We start from the raw sequence: 16477 nt of genomic DNA, 5'->3' as shown, positions 1-16477 counted from the left end.
GAGCTCAGTCAGCAGACATGGGTTCTGCCACGGTGGCGATGCTCATATTTGAAAGCAGATGAGCTCATTATGCCGGAGAGTTGGCGTATTGTTCGATCAAGGACACACCAAGAAGGGAGTTGGAGTTATGCAGGTGCAGTGATACGGGGTGCTGACAACGAGGGAGAGAAGCAGGGTTTTTCCACTTTAAGCTGGATTTTTCCAGTCTTTGCTCCCCATGCTTGCTGTCTGTCTTTCGGCTGGGGCAGTTGGTAACTATTGAGGGGATGGGGATCTGCTCCCCATAAAGAGGAGAGGTATTTTTTTTATTGTGATTAAGTTTTCTTAAAACACTTGTTATACATTGGATCACTCAATGTTCCTCTTAAGAGTTATTAGTCCAATTGCCTTGTTGCAATATACAAAATGATGCGAGTCCTTCAGTTGCTCTTCTGTTTTTGAGTTTGTGTTGAAGCCTTTAGGCAGTATTTCCATCCATTTTCTTCATAACTTTGTCTAGGAAATGGATTCCAGCACAGGTAAGTGCTTTCTCTTTTCCTGTAAGGAATTTAAGCCACCATTCTTCCCTTTGTCATGTATTTCCCCAGAAACAGAGTTCTAATTTCTGTGAGGGCTTGACATTCTGTCAACAAATGTCTTACAGTTTCCATCTTTTCTTGCTGTTTACAGAATCTGCATTTTCCTTAGTGCCCATGTTTCCCGTTAGCCATGGGTAGTTGTATGTTTTGTAGATGTTAAGTCTAATTCGTAGAAGCTGGTCTCTACAATATCTGCTTGGAAATTGCTGTAGGCATTTTGGAATTTCATTTCTCTTCCTGTGTTCTTTTGCTGCATTTTGCAAGCATTTGAATTTCAATTTTCCTTCTTTTGTGTTAATCCAGACATGACGTTTCAGTTTTTCTTTTACTCTGTCGGGATTAGAAGTCAGTCACTCCAATGACGAGCCTATTTGTTCCAGATGTTTCATACATTTTTGTTTCCAGCTTGATAGTAGTACTGTACCTTTCCCTTTTCGTTTTAGGAATTCATAGGCCACTGTTGGTTTGTCTTCCATGATTTGTCTGAGGAGATTGAATGACTTCCATACTCTCATTGATTGAAGGTATTGTAAGCCAAACTCTGTTGTTATTGCCACTATTGGAAGACTATTTGGGAGATTCAGTACCCTTTTCCAGAATTTACTCTCCAATTTGGACCATATTTTCCAGTGTAAATTCAGGATTCCTTCTCGTCCGTAGGTTAAACCAGGTACTACTTTTTGTAAATAAGAGTTGTGGTGGTACTGCTGTGAATTTTCCATATCGTGCATGTACCTTGTGCCGCTAAAGCTATAACTTTGTTCTCTAAGTCTACTTTCCAGAAGGTTTCCTTTTCGGATATATTATACAGGGTTCCCAGGTATTTTATGGTGTCCACTGATTTTAACTCTTTTCCACCTATTTCACATTTGAAAGTTTTTTCCACACCTAGTTCTCTTTTTCCCAAATCATCAAAATCCTTGATTTTTTTACTATTTATTTTCAACACGTTGTCCTCCATATGTGTATGTTGTTCAGACTTCGTTGTAGGCCATTCTCAGTTTGGTCTATCACGACCAAGTCATCTGCGTAGACCAATGCTGGTATTTTGGTGTTATTAAGGATTGGTGGTCTGAGTTTGGCGTCTCTTGTGACTTCTGGTAAACCCGCCGGGTATAATTTAAAGAGCATTGCAGCTACTGGGCAGCTGTTTTACAGCTTTTTTAATTTCTATTTGACTCGATCGCTCACCCTCTTTATTAACCGAACCTTCGCAGTTGTATTCTTATGAAATGCTTTAATCATTTCTAGTACGTCATCTAGACATTTTCATTTATGCAGTTTATCCCACAGCTTTTGCCTATTGACCCCATCAAATGCTGCTTTTCGATCAATAAAGGCGACGTATAGCTTGCTTTTTGCTCTTATTGCTTCCAATTTTGAAAGGGATAATATGAATAGGTTCCGTCGCAGTGTTTTTAGTAAAACCTGTCTGTGTTGGGTCAGTTATGTTAGCTTCCTGTGCCCATTTCGATAGTCTTGTTTGCAGGCTTGACGTTAGAATTTTCCCTGGTATGTCTAATAGGTCTATTGGCCTACAGTTGGCCAAATTTTCTCTTGGTCCATTTTTAAATATTGGTACAATTATTCCAGACGTACATGATGGTGGCAACTTTTTTGTTTTCATGATGTTCTACAATTTTCCCAGGAATACTGCCCATTTGTTCGGATTTTGCTTTAAAATGATGTTAGTTGGACCATCCCGCCCTGCCGCCGCTGAGCTGTTAAGTTTCTTCATTATTACACTCATCTCTTTTGCTGTAAAGTCATGGTTCCAGGTTGTCCCTTTCCCTGGCTCTTATTGTACATTTTGTGTTTGTTCCAAATATCTTTGAGAAATGGTCAATCCAACTTGCCTCGGAAACTGCATTACTCAAACGGCTTTGTTGATTCAAGGTTATGCTGTTGATTATGGAGCAAGTTTCTTTTGATGTCTTGTCTCTCTTGGATTTAAGCAGGATTTCCCCCTGCTCTTGATCCCTTTTTTCTTAAATCCAATCAGCCAATTTCGATATTGTTGTAACCTTGATTTTATACCTTTTTTATTTCCACCTCATATTGATCTGAGTGGTCTTTCTTCTAATTTCTTAGATCTCGTTGTAGTATTCATCTTTTCTCTACTACTGTTTTACTATATATGTGTTTGGGATGCAATAAAGGCTGTTTGAAACCAGTTTTGACTTCTCGTTATTCTGCCAGTAGCGGTTCATATGCGCTATCGCTTCTTCCCCTTCCCATTTGTTCGTGTATTTCCTTGTAAGTTTTTCTACATCACCATTCCTTATTTTCAATCGATTACACCCCTAGTTAATTTCTAGCCTTGGTTCCTTTATTGTTTGGTTTCTTTTGTTGTTCACTTCCCATGTTAGTTTCAGTGGGCTGTAGTCACTGCTTTGTTGTTCTAGTACTTCCAGCCTTTTTACTTTGTGGAGGTAGTTCCTTGATATGTATATGTAATCCAGTGTTGAAGCATATATCCCGGTACTCCATGTGTGTTTCCCTGGAATGTTTTGCTATTTAGCGGTTTCGAGATTGCATTCAGTTAGACCGCTGAGCCTCATTTGAGGGTGTTCGTTCTACTTCTCATTCGTGATTTAATGAAGGTATTCCATGTTGCGTTAGACATTGTATATTCAAATCGCCGCAGATTATTATTTGAGGATTTGCCAAGGTGTTGTGAGCGTTGTCTATTAAATCTCCTATAAAGCTGAAAAGAACCGTTTAAATTTTCAGTGCATTCCAATAAAGATTTATAATTAGAATGTCAGATGAGTCGTCTTTACCTTGCATCACAGGTTTCAGTAGAGACCATTGTGTGTAAGGATTTGGATTTCCAGTGCTAGATATTGACAAATTGCCGTTATTTTTGTCCATTGTCATTAGGCCTGCAAATGGTCTACCATTTTTGGCCTTTGCCTGCTGGAATTCCTCTGATGTCAAATCCTTCACAAACTGGGCATGTTTGGAGCCAGGTCTCCTGCAGACAAATTATCTCCGCTCTTTTTATGTTTTCTAGTAATTGGTTAAATAGAGGGTTGAAACCTCTGGTCTTCCATGTTATTAAGGCACAGTTCAGGGTTCCATGTTCATCCTATTGTTTTGGATTTTGTACGAGTGCTTCAGCTAACGATGACCAGTCTTTTCCCTTAGCTTCTTTCTCTCCCTTTTATTTCGTCTCGTAGTCCTCTTGATGTTAAAATTTAATTTGCAAATGTGACTTTTATACATTTTATAAATTCACATTTTATAAATGTGACTTTTTATTTTACAACTCGGCTGGCTTCCCTTCCTCTCACAACTGAAATTTCAACTCCTCTGTCTTGTCTACAAATATCTCCATGACCTCGCCCCCCCCTCTCTTTCTTCCCTTCTCTCATTTTACTCTCCCTCCCGCTTTCTCCGCTCAGCTGATCTCTACCTTCTCACTGTACCCCCAGCCGCATGCGACTCCTCACGCTTCCGCTCCTTCCAACTCTTGGCCCCCCTCCACTGGAACTCCCTACCTCTTTCTATCTACTCCACCCCTACCTACACATCCTTCCGCTCCTCTCTGAAAGCCCTTCTTCACTCCATGACTCTCCTCCCCTACCTCTCTCCCCCTCCTCAAACCTCCTGCATCTCACGCCCTTCCCCTCCCTCCTCCTATTGACCTCAAATTGGACACAAACCACTTAAGGGCGTAGGAGGTCACCAGGGGACACCCTCCTCCCCGTACCCTCCCTCCTTCCCCCTTACTCCCACTCCCCTGACCTCAAATCAGACATTGAAACCCCCATCACCTACCTCCTCTCCCCTACCCTCCCCCCCTTCCAAGTAAATTGTTCTACATACTGCATCACTGGTTTGTTTCATGTTTGTAAATATGCTTCTTTCATTAATGTACCTTGTTCTACTGTAAAGTGCTTTGGCTTAAATTCGCTCTACAAACTCAAACAAACAAAACATATTGACGTCCACTTTTCTTCTTTGCTTTTCCTTGTTTCGGATCCTTTTTAATTTCAGGCTTGTCCCTTTGTTGTTTTGAGTGTCTTTCTCGATCCCGCACTGCCTTGTTTCGAGATTCTTCATATTCTCTTTGGTCAAACCCCAGCCGGAGCAACTCACTTAATTCCTTTTCCAAACGATCTGCTACTTTTGTTGATTTTATATGCAGGACCACTTGGTCTACTTTTTCTTCTTTCAGGTATTCAACTATGGCTATGTCGTCTGAGGTTATATGTCGCAATTCTGTTACAGAATGGAATAATTGAATTACATTCGCTCGATTTAGGTTCTCAGAGGAAAGGTATTCCTAATGAAGTCAGTGAATTGGAACCCTGGGTTATGAAGATTCACTGAGAGGGAGGACGCTCCACTCCAGACCCCGTTATTACGTGTGATCGCTCTCTGCCTACCTGCCTTGGGACTGGGTAGTGTCGTATTGGCAGATATAACGTCTTCTTCCTCAACTGCACCAAACAGTGATGTAACTGATCTACTCTTTCACCTACGTATGCCTCTATGTATAACCCAATCTATTAATATTTAGAGTTGTTTGTATATCTTGTTTGAATAAAGGGCCTGTAAAGAGCCAATTATATTCTAACTATTGGTCTAACTGTAAATGTGTGTGTGTGTGTGTGTGTGTGTGGGGGGGGGGGTTGCCTCCCCGAGTCCAAGAACCTATTGTCTGTGTAGTCAAGTGAGTGGTTCTGTGTCCCTTACACGTGAGACAAAAGCAAAACAATCCACTGTCCCTCAATGGAGTCTGAATGGCGTGGAGAAAAATTAATCTTAGCAAATGTGTTCCAATCAGCGTGCGTGGAAAAAAGGAGCCGAGGTCACAGGGCGCAGTGCCTCAAATACTGGCCCTGATGATGTGACGGGCACAGGGAGGTATCAGGCAGAGCCACGCTGCACTCCTCTTGCAGCGTAAAAGTTGCCAAAAAAACAGCTGTGCTGGGACAGGGATATCAGATGAGGAATCTGTGGGAACAAGGAATCCATTAGAATAGTGGATATATTTAGGTCATCTATGGAAAACCGAATACAGAGAACATGCATTTTTCCAGTATCGTTTTGCTTCAGGAAAATGTTCTTGGAATGCCACCGAATTGGGCATGGCCATTTCCTGATGCCTGCCAAATGTGGTGAACTTGCATGGAGAAAGTCATAAGTTAGAGTAACAGATTTCCTTGTGCTCCAATGTGAAGTGTGACGTAACCTTAGCTGTAGCACTGCTATTGCTGCAGAGTAAACAGAATGTGCAGGAAGACAAGTGTCCATTATACAAACAATCCCTGGGAGCAGGTGAAGCATTGTCCCCAAAAAGCAGGCACAGAAGCTTTTATTTTAGAAAGTAAGGAGAACTTACCAGTAGCAGTTAAGGGAGCATTTGTTAGCAGGTAAAGGTGCTCCAGGACAAATGGATTTTTCTTAAAAGTCAAGGATTTCCACGCAATTTTGGACAATGTATAAAATATCTTTATTATGTCCACAAATCAATATGTCAGTTTCTCTCCCGAAAAAACCTCGGCATGTCCCAAAAATAAACCATTTTCATTTGAAGGTACAACACAATATTCAGAGGTGCAAAGTACTTTCATGTCCCTCACGGATCACGTGTAAACAGATTTCATACCCAAAAGTCAACAATAGTGAGCTCTGCATCCCAATCACAGAATACATGAAACGGTTTCCCACAATTCTTTTGGAAAAGAAAAGAGGCAACATAGTATGTTCGACATCCACTGGTCTCACGCTTAACTTAGAATCATTAAAGTGAACTGTTAACGATAAGTCAGTGCGCCTTCTTGTGAACTTGCATACTCTGCATGTACCTCCATTCCAGGCTGAGGGCGTGAAACGTGGGGTTTAAATTGCACCAGGGTATATATATACTCTTACTTGGACATTACAGTGGGTCAGCAACTCACCCACCTACCCACCCCTTCTTTACTTTCTAGATCATCAATGTTTCTGGGGAGGCAATAGGACCTCTTTGATGTTGAAGGCAGAGACGAGAAAACAGTGTGAGCCTTGCAGTGAGATGTTTGGCAAAAGTATGCCAAGTGTGGAAAGTGTGAGATCACCGCCAACCTCAAACAAAGTGTTGAGTGATTTGTAGGTTGACTTGCAAGTATCACCAGTCTTAAACACATAGGACTAGTGGCTTTATACCCCAATGATCGAGTAAGAGCTGGCCCAAAATGCAGGGCCGTACGCGGATGGGAATCCATGCAATGGAGACTGCACATATTCTCATGCCTATTCTATCCCAGTGGAATTAGAAAAACACCTTGAAAAAACACCATTAGGATATATGGGCGTCCATTAAACAGACCCCATCCATGAATCAGGTTCTAGTGTTTTTCGGCATCTCACTAGTTGCCACTTACTCACTTCTTCAATAAAGAGGCATGGTTGAAATTTTTAAAGCAAATAATAGAAGACATTGTAAACAGTAAAGACCTCTCAAGTACTCATGTGGGCTATATTTATATCCCATGAGCTTTCAGAATAATAACTGGGAAACAACAAAGCTGGTGCAGTTCCAAGGTCTCCAGCTACCATTTTGTCAGAGAGCTGCCATTACAATTGAGTGAAGCAGGTCATTGATTAAGCAAGATCAGATGTGACGGGAACAAGGGGCGCTACAAATCAGATCTCATTGTTCACCGGTGATTTATTTTTATTGATGGATCATCATAGTTGGTCTACCAGATTTACCCCGGATTGTATCAGAGAATCTGTTCTATACCAATATCTGCGAAGCCCTTACATCAGCGCCTTTCATGTGTGTGCTATGGACTTTATCTCTCAGTCACTGACACGGAGCACCTTCGGCTCGAACATCAAAGAAAGGTTGAGGAAACTGATAGGAGCACGTAATCGGGAGATGAAGGAAGACCTGCAGCTCATAGCCCTTGGCCAATACTTGCAACTTCTATACGTACACTCCAGAAGGAACAAAAGGAGCAGACTTTACAGAGTTCAACCACCAGAAGAAAGAGCCCACAGCTCCTGATCCTAAACTGCTCACTGATCCAGAGACCAAGACACAGGCAGCAAACACTTGCCTTGCACGGATCAATCCACATAGAAGTTCTTCTGACCACCTTTCCCATGGAGTTCCCTTGTGCACTAGTACCACAAGAAATCTTCTTGTTGTACAGTCTGAGGGAGCGTGGGTGCAGGGTCTAAGGCACGGGCGGGAAGGATGAAGACTTGTGCGCCTAGCACACCTCGGGTCCAATAGCAGCTCCTACCACCCATTTCTAGACAGCGGGCCCATTGGATACTTCCAAAACACACAAATGGACTAAAATGTGAGCACAGAATGTTAGCAAACAGCCACAGAGTTATGGCTTTCTGCTTCATAGCAGAGTTTGCTTGTACAGGGAGGTGCTTTTAGGTAGACTCAGCTCACAGCACCTTACCTCTCCAAGCAACCAAACATGTAAGTCAATAAACAATCTCTGCAGGTGGGTTCCGGTAGTAGGACTATCTGCCCTCAGTAACCCCACCAAACTCCCCCCCCCCCCGTACAGTACTCTGTACAGCCAAGTGTAGAATCTGAAATGGGACTGGATGGCAAGTTTGTGCATCACAGAGAATGCACCCAAACCCATATGAAGAGAAACATGGCAGTCAACTCCAAACGGAAGCTTCTGTTTTCATTACAATCTAAGCATCCACAGCAAATCGCCTGCGCATCATGCATCAGCAAAAGGGTGATAAACTCCCTTTAATACATGAACAAACCCTCTGGGGCTTTCCTATATCCAGTCTCCACCACAAACAGCAGACAACTTCGACCCAAGAGAACAGTTCTCAAAACTGGCTTGTACAGCCACAAGTTCTAGAGTCCTCTTCCAAAATAATGTATTATGAAAGGTGTGTGCCGGAAAGACCGGTTTGGTCTGCAGTTACTGAAAATAGCAAACCAGCCAAAGTTGGGGGTCTTTACTTTTTATAAAGTGTGCCGCAGGGCTGATATCATTACTGCTTCCTCGAGACTTCTTGCGCCTGAGGAAAACTCGTTGGAGCACATTTAACAAGTACACTTACACATGTATGTAAAGCAGGAAAGGTAGTACAAAAGGGACACTGGTTACTGAAACTAAAACACAGGTATTCTCTGCAAATTCATAAAGACATTTGATTTCATACAAAGCCTCTCGTTTAAAATAACAGTATTCTCTGTGTGGAAGACCTTTTCACCTGCATCCGAGAAGACCTCCCTTTGGGTAGTTGGTCTTCTGTTTCTATGGCACTGGCAATCGGAGACATGCACCTGGCAGGATAACCAGTTTCAGTGCACATCGAAGTGGGAATCATTGCACTTAGTAAATTCTTAATCAAATCAATGGTAGCAGAGCATACAGCCTCCAGGAGAGAAACAGCTCAGGAGGGCACGTGTCACGAGTTCCTTGTGGAACTGCAGGCATGTGTGCTGTGCCCTGAACCTCATGGTTCACAACTGGCGCTACGCTGGCATCCTTTGGTGTTTGCTTTACCTCCTCAGGCACGGCATTGGAGTTTGTGTGCACACTCTACCACAAGGCGTTGTCATGACAAATGGTCACATCACATGACAAAGGGCATAGGCATGAAAACACTTGAATGAAGAAGGCGTAATATGTAGGAAAATATAGTCTTCCATGAAGTTCAACTCCATCGTGTCATGGAAGCCCAACATGAGCCTCAAAGTCTCAGTGGTCATTTGTCCACCATGGTCCAAAATGCAGAAGACCAGGCACCCACCTTAGCTGTAAACCCAGCCATCACACATCACTGACTGGAAGACTGTCATCATCCAAATCCAAATGGTAAGAAGATTCCTGGGCGCAAGTTGCCCCCTGTTTCTCAGCCTTGCTTGGCCCGGTCACTTGGTGCGTTTTGTCTCTTGAAGAGAAAGTCTGGACCTTGGTGTGGCCTGGTTGGGCCTTGGTAAAAGACTGGTGAAATCCTCTCTTCTCCAGGATAGAGTGTCTGGCATTGGAGCTCCAGGGTGGGCTGTCATGGGTGGCGCCAGTAGAAAGTGAGGTGGTGGAACGGACTGCGGAGCTGCACTCGGTGGCAGAGACGGGGTGCTCCTGCAAAGGGGAGTGTTGGTGAGATACGTGCTCAAGTCATTATAGACAAGTTAGTAACTCAGTCTCACACTTCACTCTCTGAAAAACAAAAAGCCAAAAAGAGCAAGAGCAGAGCATCAGGCAGAGCAGCAAGAAGCAGACACCAAACCCCACAAGCCCACACAAGCCTGCACCCTCCTGTCCTCTGCGCGGATGGTCATAGCAGCAGGAAGCAGACACCAAACCCCACAAGCCTGCAGCCTCCTGTCCTCTGCGTCAATGGCCAGAACACCAAGAAGCAGACACCAAACCCCACAAGCCCACACAAGCCTGCAGCCTCCTGTCCTCTGCGCCGATGGCCAGAGCACGAAGAAGCAGACACCAAACCCCACAAGCCCACACAAGCCTGCAGCCTCCTGTCCTCTGCATGGAGGGCCAGAGCAGCAAGAAGCAGACACCAAACCCCTCAAGCCCCCACAAGCCTGCAGCCTCCCCTGTCCTTTGCGCGGATGGCCAGAGCAGCAAGAAGCAGACACCAAACCCCACAAGCCTGCAGCCTCCTGTCCTCTGCACGGATGGCCAGAGCAGCAAGAAGCAGACACCAACCCCCCCCCACCTCCCACCCCGCAAGCCTGCAGCCTCCTGTCCTCTGCACGGATGGCCAGAGCAGCAAGAAGCAGACACCAACCCCCCCCACCTCCCACCCCGCAAGCCTGCAGCCTCCTGTCCTCTGCACGGATGGCCAGAGCAGCAATAAGCAGCCATCCCATCCCCTCCCCCATTCCAACATACAACAAAAGGCTTGCTTAGAGCAGAATAATTACTTACTCTTGGTAATGTTCATTCGGATGCAATAGTCCTTCGCATAGGCTCTTCATCCTAGATATATATCTTTCAGCTCCTCTCTGAAAGCTTTTCCACCACCCAGGGCGCAATGTGGCTGTGTTTTGGATCTGCTCAACTGTTGCACACCCATGACTTTAGGGCAGAATACATGGAGCCATTACACCCCATGAACTTGGTTCCGTCTTTCCCCCTAGAACTCTGCAGATCAGTGAATGCAGAATAGCAACAGGAGAACAAGCGATCCAACATGATGGGTGGTGGGGAATGCAAGGAGACAATCCGTGGCAGGCAGCACTAATCCATCAGAAAGAACCTACTGAGAGGGGGATATATGCAATTTCATCACTGGAAATAAACATTGAGCGAGAAACTATCTGTTTTTTAATTCACTGAACATCCTTCGCAACATCTTTTAGGACTGCTGAAATTAGATAAACAAACTCCCATTCTAGACTATTTGTGGAACGTGTAGGATAGTGGGTTACACAAATATCGTTATGCCCCCAATGTTTATTTCCAGTGATGAAATCACTGGCACGCGAATAGACAAGTCATTGTTTGTTCGAATGGATTCCTCATCTAAGAAACACTAACAAAGAATTCTAGAACCCTGGAGGAGGGAGAATAGTGAGATCCCAATGTGTAGACCAGAAAGCTCTGGAGCATCACACAACCAAAGCAGGCTTCGTAGCCAGATAACGAATCCAAGCTGTAGTGCTTTTCAAATGTGTGCAGTGAAGCCCTCATAGTAAGTAGTCTGCCAAATGCCTCAAACAGGGGCATCAAGCCTCGGGTAGAAAGGGCCCTATGATTTTCAGACACATCCTACTCCGACAAATCAAAGCACTGAAATACACAGGCCGATCCACCCGTAGAGGGTCAGATCAGCAACAGCCCTGCCCAAACAAGTCCAAGCATAACCAACAAAGTACAAGTAATCCACGCGCAATTCCCTTAACATATGGGGTCCTTCTTGGGGTCCAGATAATGACACTTCACCTTAGATTTATGAGGTGTGGTTAGAAGATTGTTGTTCTGTGAGCAAAGGAAACCAGACACGACCTTGGGGAGGAAGTTCAACCTCACTTTCTTTGGAGAAGACTAGGTATTAAAGTGTCACAGAAAGACTCATTCGCCTAGTGAAAGTGATGGCAGACAGGGAGATCACCTTCAGGGCAAGCAACTGCAAATAATAAGAATGAAGGGGCTGCAACTAGAGGCACGATCAGAAAGTTTAACACAATATATAAATCCCATGCTGGAACAACAAACGGGCATGGAGGAAATTGGCTACCCAAACTCAGCAAAAACTGCATAATATTGCGGATGGTAAAGAACAAGCCTGCTCAGGTGTTCTCAAAGCTATAAATAGCAGCCAGGCACCACTTCACAGTGCCAGTCTGCATACCCAGAGAGGCCAAGGACCAGAAAATCCAGTACTGCAAAGGCTGGTCAAGTGAAAAGGGTTCAGAAACGTCCCTGCACCTAGATGAAATGTTGGACCACTTGAAGGCATAGACAGACTTGGGGTTCAGGACATCACCCGACAAGTCCCAGCCATTATACCTGAGCTGTACAGCAGGCAAGTTTGAGGTTTGAGGCTACAGAGGCTGAGGTGGAGGACACAGGCCCTCGACTCTGAGATCAGTTCAATTGCCAGAAGCCACCAAGACTGAGAACATGCCCAGAGGTTCTGGGTAGCACGTTCTTCAGGATCAGTCCGAGCAATCAGGGTCAGTGTGGACACGAACCTCTGCAGTATCATGAGAACAAGCAGCATTACAGGAATGGGTGTGACTGCAGAAAGGAGAGCCAGTTCCATTTGACAGTCCCCTCAAACACCTCGGCGGGAAAGACTCCTTCAAGCAAAGCTCACACTTCCTGTTGATACTGGAAGAGAAGCGGTCCATTTGAGGGATTCCCCCAATGGTGGTCTCGCTCAGAACCTCCACGCAGAGCACCCATTTACAAGAGGCTGCATTCTCAACTCCCTTTGTAATCACAGTAACATGGACAGCAGATAAGTCATTCTCCACAGCCAGAAACACAGACACATCCTGTCCCTTGAAAGACGCAGCAACCCCTACACCACACCCCTTGCAAAAGTAATGCATTGAAACAGTTTTCCGGAAAGATCAGGACACACTGGCCCCCTTAAGTATGAAGGGAAACCACCAGGGCCTTCCAGATAGCTTCAAGTTCGAGCCTCAGCAGAACACCACACCCTGCTGACCATCAGACCATTTAGGAGAGCACACCAGCCTTTCAGGGAAGCATTGCTGGAGACGTTTGAGGCGAAGGATGCAATCATAGCTTTTCACTATCCAAACAGTTCCTTGCCAGGCCCACAACAGCCAGGCCCACAACAGGAGGTTGTATGTTCCACTCTTTCTAGCCCTCCAAAAGAGAAACTACTTACCAGTGATCTCCTTTGTATGGATACTTCTCCCACAGATTCCTCATCTTGATAGATCGCTATCCAGAGTCAGCGACTCTGAAAATGTTTTTACTGGGGGCATAGTGCAGCTCCATATAGCCAACGACTCCCTTGTATACGACTGTCCCATTCCTAAACAACGGAGTGAGGCTGTGTGTCATCTAAAAGGATGCACTAAGCCCCCTTACTTCCAACTTACTTCCAAGCAGAGTAGGCTGGGAGGGAGATGAGGAAACTGCAGATGAAGAATCCATAGAAAGAACATTACTGGTCATTTCTACCTCAATGGATTGCATTCTCCCACAGATTCCTCATCTTGATAGACTACCAAAGCAGTAACCATACTGGAGAAGGGTTGGAAGCCACAACAAAAAACTATGGAGGAGCGCCCAACCAAAGCACGCATTTGCCCCACACACCAAGTCTAAGCTGTAATGTCTGGCGAATGTGGGCAAAGAAGACCACGTCGGCGTGCAACAGATGTCTCTAACCGACACTCCCCTCTGAAGAGCCGAGGTGGTCGCAACACCTCTGGTAGAGTGGTCCCTAAATCCTGCTGCAACCTCATTATCCGCAGTCTGATACCAATCAAAAAATGCATAGCACAATCCAGCGCAAGATAGTTTGCTTAGTAACTGCTTGCCCCAACCTGGATTGTGAAAAAGCAATGAAAAACTTGTCATCTTTTCGTAAAGTGCCCATTCTGGCCAGGTAAAACCTCAGCGCCCTCTTGGTATCCAATCTGTGGAGCCTTTCCTCATCCTCTGAAGGATGGGGTGGAAGGTAAAACGCTGGTAGGGTTATGCCTAGATGAAATTCTGACACCATCTGTGGCAAAAAAAGAGTGCTCTTTTAGGGAGACACTACATATTGCCTGCAATTCACCGACTACTCTAGCGGACGTGACTGTCACCAAGACTGTCTTCATTGTCACGAGTCTGATGGACGCTGAATGCAAAGCCTCAAATGGAGCAGCCATCAGAAAGGTGAGAACCAAGTTCAGATCCCAATCTGGGACTACGAAAGGTGGAGGGAAAGAATGAACCAGGCCCTTCAAAAACTGTGCCACCACAGGGATGGTACAGAGGCAATCTTGTTCTGGCGTCCTTTTACAAAAAGGGACAGAGCAGCCAGATACCCCTTCATCGTACCCAACTGCAGGCTCAATATTGCGAAAGCCAACAAAAACTCCATAACCCAGGAGGTGGGACATGACATGGGATTCCCCTCCTTTCCCCAGGTCACAACCTTTCTCCACCTGCACACATACAGGGACCTAGTGGATGGTCTACGTGCAGCCAACAGCATCTGTTCGAAGTACCAGTCTCTGTACCTCAGCCTCTTAAGAGCCAAGCATACAGGTTGAGAGGGTCCAGGGTCAGGTGAAGCACATTGCCTTCCGACTGTGACAAGAGGTCTGGCATCTGAGGAAGTCGGAGAGGTGGGCATATGCCAGTTCCAAGAGTTGTCCAGAGCGATCAGGAAGCCCTGAATCTCTGCAACCTCCTAAGAACCCAAGAACCCAAGGGATGACTTATCAGTGGGAATGCATGATGGAGGTTGAAGACCTACTCCACTAAAAATGCATCTTCCAATGCCTCCCACCCACCCGTGGAGGGAAATTCCCTCGAACAGAACTGCATGCACGTCGTGTGGTCCACCACCGCAAACAAAACCACCATTGAGTGCCCCACCAGGCGGCGAAGATCTCCGAAGTGACCTCCGGGCATAGCCCCCACTCATGGGAGACCAAGCTCTGGTGTCTGCTAACCCATTTTCCACCTCTGCCAGATGAGCTGCAGAGGCTGAGATGTTGTTCTCCATCATCTGGAACCATATACCTGCATGGGCTATCTGCACAGGGGAGTGATCTCATGCCTCTCGTTTGTTGATTTAGTGCATGGACACAGTCTAGACAATTCAGGGTGCGTTTCCCCTGCAGAGAAGGCACAAATGCAGTCAACGCCAGCCTGACTGCTCGCAGAGCCAGCAGATTGATGGGGCAACCTTTCTCCTTCTGAGATCAAGGACAGCTGATCTGGAGTGAGACGCAATGGACCCCCAGCCCTTCAGACATGCGTCCGTGACAAACTGATTCTCCAGCCATGGACCCATGTTCGCTCTGTCTCTCCACCAGGTGAGGTCCTTCACTACAGACCTCGACACTTGGAGGACATCCTGAGAAGCCACTGAAGGGATCTCATCCAGAGTCTCGCCTGTGGCACCAGAAAAATACAGGGTGTCATTAGGCTAAGTAGGCGCAAGAACACGGATGCTGGGAGATTGCTGGAAGTCTGGAAGAGACTGAACATACGTGCCACATTGGCGACTCTCGCCTCGGGGGGAAAATCGTTCGCTTTCCAGGTGTTCAAGACTGCTCCGAAGAACTGGAGCTTTTACACTGGAGGTCTGATGTCTTTAAGTTGAGGGAGAAACCAAAGTCATGCAGTAGTGAGCATGTGTCCTCGAGATGGCTCGAAACCTGCTCCAGCGACCATGCTTGGATCATCCAATCATCTAAGTATGGAAACACAAACACGCCAGCTCTCCTGAGGTGGGCACTACTCCTGCCATCAGCTTGGTAAAGATCCTGGGGGCGGAGGTCAAGCCAATTGGTAATGCACGTCCCAGATGAGGAACCTTAGCAATCGCCTGTGCTTCCTATGCATAGGCACATAAATAGGCATCCTGAAAATCCAGCAACACCAGCCAGTCTTGGAACTGCAGAGCCTGGAGAATGCCACTCAATGTCACCATCCTGAATGTGTCCTTCCTGAGGAATCTGTTCAAATCACTGAGGATTAGGATGAGACAGAGTCCTCCCCATTTCTTGGGAACCGGGAGGTATCGGGAGTACCAACCATAGCCTACTTTCTTGGCTGGAACTGCCTCTACTGCTCCCTTCAAAAGAAGGGCCTGCAGCTCTTCCTGTAGCTCTCGTTCCGCAGTTCGGAGGGAGATGGAGGTCTGTCCGGTGGTCTCTTCAAAAACAGGAGGCAGTAACCCCACTCGATTAACTGAAGGACCCAGGAATCTAATTTCTTTCCATTTTCCCCAAGAACCTTCTGTGGTGCTGTCAACGTGATAGTAGTCGACTGTCAAGACTCTCTACTAGCTCTACCTGGCCATGGCAACCTGCATTGTCCCAGTTGGCCTTGCGCTCTTCTGGGAAAGGTGGAGTACTTCCTGTATCCTCGTCCTCTGGACCCAAAGGCACAATTCTGCAGTGGCGGCTGTTGATGTACTGCGAAGTCTAACAATTTACCTTTCAGATTTGAGTCCTTGAATTTTTATAGCAACTAGTCTGCTTTGGGGCCAAAGGCATCGAAGGCGAAGGTCCAGCAGCTTTGACTGAACGTTCGTGGAAAACCCTGAGCCCCTCAAATAAGCAGACCTGAGCAAGACTGTCTAAGTGCCCATAGCACAACCTATAGAGTCTGACGTATCCAAACTTGATAGGCCATTTCCTGGCCCATCAGCCCCCCATGTCCAAGAAGCCATTCTTGACCTCTCCCTCTGGGAGGTGGTCAGATACTTCTGAAATGGTACTCCAGAGGATA

General features: G+C 45.9%; 1 protein-coding gene across 2 annotated transcripts in view; it reads right to left on the bottom strand.

The window, feature by feature from the left end:
• Positions 1-6018: 6018 nt before the first annotated feature.
• The window catches only part of PLEKHA1 (pleckstrin homology domain containing A1), a 749116-nt gene continuing 738657 nt past the window's right edge, over positions 6019-16477 (bottom strand). For both annotated transcript variants that reach the window (XM_069611983.1, XM_069611981.1), the window contains one exon: positions 6019-9655. In XM_069611983.1, coding sequence (XP_069468084.1) covers positions 9445-9655 — 211 coding nt within the window. In that variant the 3' untranslated portion in view covers positions 6019-9444. The remainder of the gene's footprint in view (positions 9656-16477) is intronic.

Source organism: Ambystoma mexicanum, chromosome 8 (genome assembly GCF_040938575.1).
Source record: "Ambystoma mexicanum isolate Mex_15411 chromosome 8, UKY_AmexF1_1, whole genome shotgun sequence".
Lineage (NCBI taxonomy): Eukaryota > Metazoa > Chordata > Amphibia > Caudata > Ambystomatidae > Ambystoma > Ambystoma mexicanum.
Note: the sequence above shows the minus strand (reverse complement) of the source record. Positions and strands in the feature narration are given on the sequence as shown.